Source organism: Glycine max, chromosome 14 (assembly GCF_000004515.6).
Source record: "Glycine max cultivar Williams 82 chromosome 14, Glycine_max_v4.0, whole genome shotgun sequence".
In the NCBI taxonomy this organism is placed as follows: Eukaryota; Viridiplantae; Streptophyta; class Magnoliopsida; order Fabales; family Fabaceae; genus Glycine; species Glycine max.
In genome coordinates, this window is record NC_038250.2 from 42202754 (window position 1) to 42212233 (window position 9480).

A 9480-nucleotide genomic window follows, 5' to 3' on the forward strand; every position below is an offset into this window, starting at 1 on the left:
AAAATATATTTTTTATTAAGATATATAAAATTATGTTGTGCATAATTTTTTTATGATATCTTACTATTTTATAATAAATATTTTTTTTTAATTTCTTAACCCATATCTTATGAATACGGATTATCAAGATCCTTTAATCTATAATACTCTCCGTTTCAATCATAAGAAAAAAAAAACATATTTTACACTCATTAAGAAAAATTAGTTAATTTTTATTAAATTGTGCCATTTCTAATTAAAAAATAAAATTTTTTAAACTATCTTTTATTGGAGTTTGATATCAAACATCATTTTTTTTTTACCTTGTTAAATTAATGATATTTTAGAAATAATCTCATTAAATAAAGCTTAGATAGTTAAGATTTGCTTATATTAAAAAAACAAGTTTTGTTGCTAATAATCCAGATGAGAGGAATAACATGTTTACATAATTCAATAATAAATTGTATTAATTAATACAACCATATAAAAAAAAATCAAATTTGATTGAATCTGTATAAAAATAAAATATTTTACATTTTGCCTGTAAATTAAACTCATCAATTCATTTGTGTTTATCACTGTTTTACGCGCGTATATATTATTTCAAAGAACTGTACATATTTATATACACCTTATAATCCATTGATGTGTATTTAAAGAGAAGAAGAATAAGAAAAACTAGCTATGTTCTTCGTTTTTTCGTGGCTTTGAACTCGAGAAAAGGATAAAATGTGTCTGTGTTATTTTAAGACAAAAGGCGTAAACTTTACACTTATAAACTAAAACTATCTTGGATAAGAAATTTAAGTTAATTTATAATTTTTTTATTAGTTGAAAAAATTATTTATATGTTTGATAAATAATTTTTTTTAATATTTTATAACATTTGTTAAGATGTTACTCGAAGTAGTATTTTTCAAAACGTTAACTTAAAATAAGTAAAAAAATGTTTATTCAAAACAAAAGCAGTTCAAACAAACACACTACAAAACATAGAGTTGCTTATTTTATTAAAATAAATGTTTATTTTACTATAGGATAAATTTTTTATTTTATATAATTAAAATTTATAATACAAAAGTATTTTTTTATTGTATTAATTATATTATTATAATTAAAATTCGTAATAAATAAATATTTTAATCATATAAATTATATTTTAGATTTATGATAAATAATTTATATCGTGATAGATTGTTATTTTTAATTAGTGCTAATTTCTTCTAGAACAATATTGAAATTCAATTTTGAAATAAAGTTAAAAAATGATAGATCGAAACAAATAAGTAAAAAAAATCAATTATAAATGAAGAAAAAGATGAGTGATTCCTGATTGGAGTTTTTTTTTTTTTTTTTTTTTTGTGAAAAAATGGGTGAGATCCCAACAAAGACTAAAAATCGCGAGAAACTCACGATTGGTAGTTGAAAAAGAAAGGTATATTTAGAAGTAATAAAAAATTTAATGCTCAATATATGATATTAGAATAAGACTTGTGGCTCAGTTAATCAAAATGATTCAAAATCATATAATCTCAACAAAGATTCAAACTCCAAAATTAAAAAGATATTATTTTTTGTAAATTAAAAAGATATAATTATATCTTACATAGTTTCCAACAAAGATCCAACTTCGAAATAAAAAAATTATGATAATTTACCCACAATTTTCAACTGAATCAAAACTACATGATCTCATTCCATGTTGGTTAAATTTACGTGTTAGTGGAAAGATTTTAATTTGGGTTGGAAATTATGAACCAACCATATATGGCAGCCCACATATGGAACTGAACCTGCAGTGCCAACACAAGCCCACCACGACCTTCCTTAAATAACCGTCATCAAATGTCATATCTCATTCTCCATGGATTCCAGTCAACAGAAAAAGGGGCCTTTCAAAAAAAAAAAAAAGTCAACAGAAAAAGGAAGTGACAAAAAAAAAAAAAGAAATCTATAATACATGCGAGTGCTGAGTAAATGGAGGTTATTATTGGGGTATTGTTCCTTAGTTTGTTGGATCTTAGATTTATATTTAACCTTTAAATCCACCAATTTAGCATGTAAATCAGAGTGGTAGTTGGGATGAGATCACTATCCGATTGAGGTTTGTTTCACTTTCTTTCTATCTTTTGTGGCGGCTCAGATTTCGCTCCTAAAACTAACTATTCAGCTCTTTTCTCCGACCCTAGTTGCTCAAATCAAAAACTATAAATATATATCATCACTTATGTACCCTCATCAATTATTATTTTGTGGTAAAAACATTGTTTTTCTTAACTTGATATTCTTGGAAGTTCTTCTTGTTTTGTTTTAAGAAAATATTGTTTGATTTGATCTTTCTGGCAGAAGAATGGCTAGGAGGAGTGTGGGTATGGTTTCTCCTAGTAGAACACAGGGTCTACAGTATCCACCTATGGTTAGACAAGGCTCATATTATAGCCTCCTCACTCTTGATGATGAGGTTCAGAGCCATTATCAGTTGGGAAACACAGGGAAGCCTCTCCATAGTATGAATTTGGATGAGCTTCATAAAAATGTGATCTCAGCTGATCAGAGTGGACAACTTCTTCAAGACCCTTCATCTGATCATAATAATTCATTTATTCTTGGTAGCAATGGTAGTTTGAATAATGACACATTGAGCAACAAAACCAATAATGATAGTATTAGTGAGTCTTGGAGGAAGTTTGTTCTCGAAGAACAGGTGAGCAGGTCTATGGACACCCCCTTGAAGCAACAACCTAGTTTGGGGGAAAACCTAGAAAATTTTCTAGCTCGTGCAGGTGTGATCAATGTAGGAGATCATCAAGATCACAATGTTAATGTTGTTATTGGTGGTGATACTCATCATCAGGCCCTGATGGGAATGGATCCAATGGTGATGCATTCACAGCAGGAACATTGGTTGCAAATGCAAATTCCTGCAGCTATTAACATACACCAACATCAGGAGCAACAGCATCATCATCAACAGATGAATTTTGGGGGATGTCAAGATTTCAGTGTTCCTAAGTCATTATTTTATGAGAACCAAGTAATGGAAATTGGTTACTCAGAAAATTCAGCGGGGATTTCATCAATGTCACCTGCATATTCAGATTCAAAGAGTGCTGTGTTTGGAAAGAACAAGTATTCAGATGAGGTGCTGGAAAGGACTATTGAGAGGAGGCAGAAGAGAATGGCCAAAAACCGCGAATCTGCCGGAAGATCAAGGGCAAAGAAGCAGGTTAGTACTACAATGACTCATCAATCATCAAGCATGCATGCGGTTAGTGCAGGATATTTTCACCTACAACAGAAATTTATATCATTCTTCTCCTTTATCTCATGTGGTTCAAGGAACACATTAATAGGTTAGAGAAAGAGAAGTGTCGCTTGCAGAAAATGAATAGCCAGCTCAAAAAGCTGAAGGTACACTCAGCAATCCATTTCCAAAGGGAAAATAATTTAATTTGTGTTGTGTGTGTTGTGCTAATTAATCTTTATTAATTATTATGATAGTTTCTGCATGACTGCATTATTGCTTTGTATTTGGTTAGCAAATAGATTTCATTAACAGATGACAAAGTTAAACCTGAGCACAATTAGAGTCATTGCAAGTGACCAAGGAAATATGCGAAATGATTAAACCATACGGCAAGCACACCAAAGTTGGATGAAAATGACATCTTTTTGTAAGTGCTACAAATAGTTATGCTAATGAGAATGACATTGTCTCTTCATTTTTAAAATCCAAAGATGGATGCACAAAAGAGAGTAAAAAGAAATAAAAACACTTATTATTCAGGTATATATGTGGAAGATATGTGTTGTGAACTATTTTAGCAAAAAAGAGATTGCCAAATAAATAAATAAAAAAACATAAGGGGGTAATACAGTAATGTTGGAGTATGTTTGTGAAATATACGCGTTGTGGACTATTTTAGATTTTTCCTTTGTTAATTGGTATGTAAGATCCTATAGTAAACCCTAGTTGATTATCTCTTTTAGAAAGAAACAAGTCTTTCTTGAATGAATTTTTATAAAATATACGACTATGTATGTTTGTTTTACCGATCCCAAGCCATGAACGTACTCCTGAAAAGGATATATATATATATATTACTTCTACATTAAAACTTCATTGGAATGATTATCAATTTATCACAACAACCCTAAAGCGCAAATCATCTTATTAATATCACGTTTTTTTTTTATCTCACCTTTATTTTCTTTACAATATTTATGACATCTATCACTTTTTTTTTCTTTTTTTCTCTCGATCTCTTTCCTTCACCTCTATACTAAATTAGGTATGCATTCCTCTTTTTCTTTCTTGAACAGGCTTGAGATTACTTGCTTAAGGAAGAGTATGTAATTAATATTTAGTTATTCATATTATTTTTTTACACAAAAGAGTTATGCATTAAAAAACATGTAAGATGTTGTTACGATGAGAAATATCTCGCCCTGCATTATTAAAAATGCATCACTCCAATTTTTAACTTATTACTACAGTTTAGTTTAAATATATTATAAGAATCTAATTTAAATATAATGACATTGTAATTTTAAAAAAAAAGTTATATACGAATATTAATTTTATATTTTCATCCAATAAGAAAAAATTATGATGTATGATAGTTTTATAATAATTACTTTAACAAGCATATTAATGCTAGTGTATGATTTCTTATTGATTGATAGTATAAATTTTATACTAACAATGTAAAGTTATTATATTCAATATTTTTTATATTTATTTAATTATAATTTATCATATGTATGATAAAATTGTTAATTTTATTAGAGTTTAATGGTTAGTGTTTTACACTAAATCAATTCAGATCAAGATAAGAATGACTTTTAGGTAGATTTTGTAAATATTAATTAATTTATCATACATTATTTTTGGATAACAGTGTATTTTTTTTACATTATTAGGACATAGACTATTTTATCATTTTTATAATAACTACTTAAAAATATATCTTAGATATTTCTAATTAATTCACAATGTAAATTTTTACACTAACAATATAAAAATTAAACTCATTATAATACTATTTTAAAATAATAATTGGTTTTCAATTGTACGATAAGAAAATTCATCACTATGAAGTAAAAATCATTTCAGTTTACGAAGGTGGATTGCTATGGCGACAAAAGATTTTCCTAATTATATAGCTTGCCATCACTATATTCAATTTTATTCCAATGATTGATTATCTTTATATAAAACATTTTTGGTAATTGTAAGTTAATTAATGTTTTTTTGAAAAATATAATAGTGTCAATTATATAAACTAAGGAAATTAGCAACAAGGAGAAATATGAATACAATATAATAGGATATTTGTTACTTGGGAAGCCTAATTTTTTTTATTAGCAATTGGATGGTTTTATAAGAATAGCTTGGTTATGGCAATTACCTAAGATTTTTTTCTCTTCAAGCTTTGTTTAATGTTAGAAATAGAGGAAAGGAAAGGAGAATGAGCAAAAAATGCCTAACGAACCAGATTTGCCTTAATGAAGCTGAGTTTGGGCCCCAATTAAAGGTTAGTCATTAACAAGTTGGACTTAAAAACTAGAATAAAAACAAAATATGTAAAAAAAATAAAAGAGATGAACTGTTGCCCTATTTTCAGTTATATTATATAGATTGAGACTTAATTTATTTATTTTTTTGTACGGAAGAAACTCAATGTTCTTCATATTAATATTTCAGGAATTGGATGCAGAGTTATTTTCAGCTACAACTCTCACTCCAAGATACCAGCTACGGCGTACCAGCTCAACCACATTTTAACGAATTTCTAATGCGATTTTAACTCCAACAATACCATTGGTTTTCAATATCGCATTAGAAATTCGTTATTGGTTCATCTCATTTTTGCTTCATTCACTAACTTTTTTGCAAAACAATAATGAACCTTTTTTCTATGTTTTTGGGACTCCGATCGAGTAGTTCCGGCGGATTCAACTGGTCACCGCCGGGAAGTTGCAAGCTTATGGAGGACTGCGAGAAAAGATTGAGAAATTTCCAATTTTGGTCGATGCTATTAGCATGTCATTAGAGTATTTTTTTTTATGGCTTAAATAAATTCTGATCTCTGTAAATATCTTAAAATTTTGTTTTACTTTATAGAATTTTTTAACAGAATTGATTTTCTATTATTTTATGTTAATTAAATTATTCATTTTTTTGTTTATAATTGTCTTCATTTTAAGTTTTAGTCTCTATAAAAAAAATGTTGAATTTTACTCCTTATGCAATTCTTTTGTAGTGGTCTATCATTGCCAAATAGCTTGCGTAGCGGTTTTACATACACTATCACAAATTTCTCTATGATGTGAACTTTTATCAACCGCGAGGATTAAAACTTAAGTTCTATAGTAAGAACTTAAACTTACAATTTCCTCATACAAAGAGTAAAATTTAGAATAATGATAACTATAACGACCATATGAATAGTTTAACCAATATTTTAAAAGTAAATGACTTATATATGAGTTATGACTTTGATTCATGTTATTAAGTAATCTTAAGTTTTAATATTGACCGACAACGATATACTTTCTTTTTTAACGAACAACGATATACCTAAAATATTCACATTGTATATTTGCTTATTGTTAGAGTTGCTTAAGAACCTTTTTCCGTGAGTCATATACTTCATTTTATCCTAATTATTATTTGAATGTAGTTTTTAGTCTTTGTAAATACCTCAAAATAGAGATAATACAGAGTTTTGATCGACATCGTGGTCATTACATTTGCATGTCATTAGCTCAAACTATTTTATTGTTAGAGGATGTACCATTGTTCTTATACAAACTTAATATATTTTGGCCAAGTATTTGTTTAGTTCTCTTACTAGCAATCAATTATTGAACATTTGGAGACTTATGCACAATTGCTTGCCTAGTAGATTGAATCTAGTAAGGAGAGGAGTCACCCTATCTTCTACTATTTGTCCTCTTTGTTTATTAGAGGAGTCAACTGAACATATTATCTTTATATGCTCCAAAAGCCAACAAATTTGGAAACAATGCTATCAATGGCTAGGTGACATTATAGCTTTGCCATGTAATGTGGAGATGCATTTTCTCCAACATAAGGGTGAGTCAGGGAATGGAAGAGGAGGGCAAGTGAGAATGATCTTGTGGCCAGCTATTGTTTGGATAATAAGCGAACACTAGCCTTTGCTTTAAAAACTTACCTTTGGCGGTGTGACTTGGGGTTTTCCTTTCTCAGATTTGACTTGGAGCTTGCTTTTATTCATGAATTGGGGAGTATACGTTGGGTTTCATTACTATGCATACTATGTTCTGCTGCTGTAGGCATGAAAGAGACATGATAGGTTCTGGAATTCGAGGTCTAGTGCCTCCCAAGAGCAGAATAAGCAAAAGGAAGCGAGAAGAAGAAAGAGTAAGGTAATTGAGTAATTCGTATTATTGCCTTTGCTTGTTATTACATGGTAATATATAGATGGACCTAATAACAGAATTCATGTTGAGCTGGAATAACTAAGAATCCTTCTAGAATATGTGTATAACAGAATTGTATAACAGAATTGGGTTCCTATAATCAACAATTCATTAATCAAGCAAGGCTCTGTATCTGTGCTTGTTCTGATGCTTCTTAAACATAGTCTTTTAAGTAGTTGGGCTTGATGATTCTTCTTTTGGATTTTCCTACTTCTTGCACCCCCGTTTTTCCTACTTCTGCTATGCCCTGTGTCTCTTCTTCCTCATCTGCATAAACTTCTGCTATGCCCTATGTCTCTTCTCCCTCATCTGCATAATCACCTTCAGCTTCTATTCCTGTAACATCCCTCGGTCCTTGCAGAATCACCTTGTCCTCAAGGTGATAATCACGACATAGTTGCTGCCAATTCTCCCAGGAAGTTTCATCAGGTGAGAGTCCTTGCCACTGGACCAAAAATTCCCAAGGACTTTGAGGGTCAGAGGAAGCTCGGCGAGACCCGAGAATGGTAAGGGGTGATATGAGAGGGTGGTTCTCATGAAAGTGAGGTGGTAATGGAGGTGGTGTGGTGGACTCCGGGTCGCCACGGAAAAGTTTGAGATTAGAATAGTGAAAGACAGGGTGTATATGCACCCCCTCAGGCAATTCCAGACGATAAGCGACAGGGCCAATCTTGGCAATGATTTTGAATGGCCCATAGTAACGCCGTGCAAGTTTCCCACCAATTTCATGAGCAGCTTTTGCCGATGTCTGTCGGTATGGCCGGAGTTTAACGAGGACCCAGTCACCTATGGCATATTGAATGTCGCGGCGGTGTTGGTCAGCATAGTGTTTCATGCGCTCTTGTGCCTTCACTAACTTCTTTTTAATGATTTGAAATGTAGCTTCGCGCTCCGAGAGCAGGTCCTCTACTGCAGCTACCTTCGAGGATCCTGTAACATAGTTCGGAATATTGAATGGTTTCCGGCCAAAAGTAATTTCATAGGGAGAGGTTCCTGTGTTGGCCATCCAAGAAGTGTTATGAGACCATTCTATCCAAGGAAGGAGCCTGCCCCAGCTCGTGGGCTTCTGATGAACGAATGCCCTCAAATACTGCTCTATCACCCGGTTCAAGACTTCAGTTTGCCCATCACTCTGAGGGTGATAGGCGGAACTCATCCGGAGTTGGGTTCCATTGGATCGAAACAGCTCCTGCCATAGATGACTGATGAAAAGAGGATCGCGATCCGATACCAGGCTGCGTGGGATATCGTGAATTTTGACCACCATATCTAAGAAAAGCTTCGCCACAGTGAGAGTAAAGTGACTCTGAGGTAGCATACCTAAGTGTATGCCTTTGGAGAAGCGGTCAACGACGACAAGTAGCACCGAGTTGCCACGGTATGGAGGTAAACCACCAATAAAATCAAGAGATAAATATTCCCAGGGTCGACTTGGCACAGGGAGAGGACACAGGAGACCAGCTGACTTCTTGGTCTCATATTTTGTGACCTGGCAGTCAACACAATTGGTGACGAAGTGGGAGACGTCATCTCGGAGGTCCGGCCAATAAAAATTGTGCATGAGGTGAGCTACTGTCTTCGCAATTCCAGTGTGTCCACCTGTGGGTGTGGTATGAAACTCGTGGAGCAAGGTGGTGATTAGGGGCAAGCCTTTGGGTAATCAAATGCGACCCTTATAAAGTAAGAGTTTGTTAGCAATTGAGAAATCATGGAATTGGTCTGGGTGGTCTTGGACCTTCTTCATCTGTTGCTGAAATGTCGAATTAGAATGGAGTTGCGAATGAAGTTCAGTCATGAAGGTGAGGCAAGGGATAAATAGGATGAGGCAAGCCTGTGAATCAGTTTTCAGCAACTTGGATAATGCGTCAGCTGCTTGGTTATGAGTGCCCGAGCGATATTGGATATTGTAATCATATCCGAGCAAGCGAGCAAGGTATGTATGTTCTTCAGGTGTCTGGACAACCTGTGTCATCAATTCTTTCAAGCTTCGGTGGTCCGTGAGAATAGTGAAGTTGTGGCCGAGAAGGT

At 32.5% G+C, this 9480-nt stretch overlaps 1 protein-coding gene across 1 annotated transcript; it reads left to right on the forward strand.

The window, feature by feature from the left end:
• The first annotated feature begins 2332 nt into the window (after window positions 1-2332).
• LOC100808654 (ABSCISIC ACID-INSENSITIVE 5-like protein 3) lies at window positions 2333-7402 on the forward strand. The gene is made up of 4 exons (XM_041009056.1): window positions 2333-3208; window positions 3322-3393; window positions 5930-6039; window positions 7306-7402. Exons 1-4 carry the CDS (start codon window positions 2333-2335, stop codon window positions 7400-7402), a joined length of 1155 nt encoding a protein of 384 aa, XP_040864990.1.
• The last annotated feature ends 2078 nt before the right edge of the window (window positions 7403-9480 follow it).

What these genes read in the sequence shown, in the direction of transcription:
- LOC100808654 (XM_041009056.1), top strand. Translation starts at nt 2,333, where the DNA reads ATGGCTAGGAGGAGTGTGGGTATGGTTTCTCCTAGTAGAACACAGGGT. An exon ending in GCCAGCTCAAAAAGCTGAAG is followed by an intron (nt 3,394 to 5,929) that starts GTACACTCAGCA and finishes CCGATCGAGTAG; the next exon opens with TTCCGGCGGATTCAACTGGT. An exon ending in GCTATTAGCATGTCATTAGA is followed by an intron (nt 6,040 to 7,305) that starts GTATTTTTTTTT and finishes CTGCTGCTGTAG; the next exon opens with GCATGAAAGAGACATGATAG.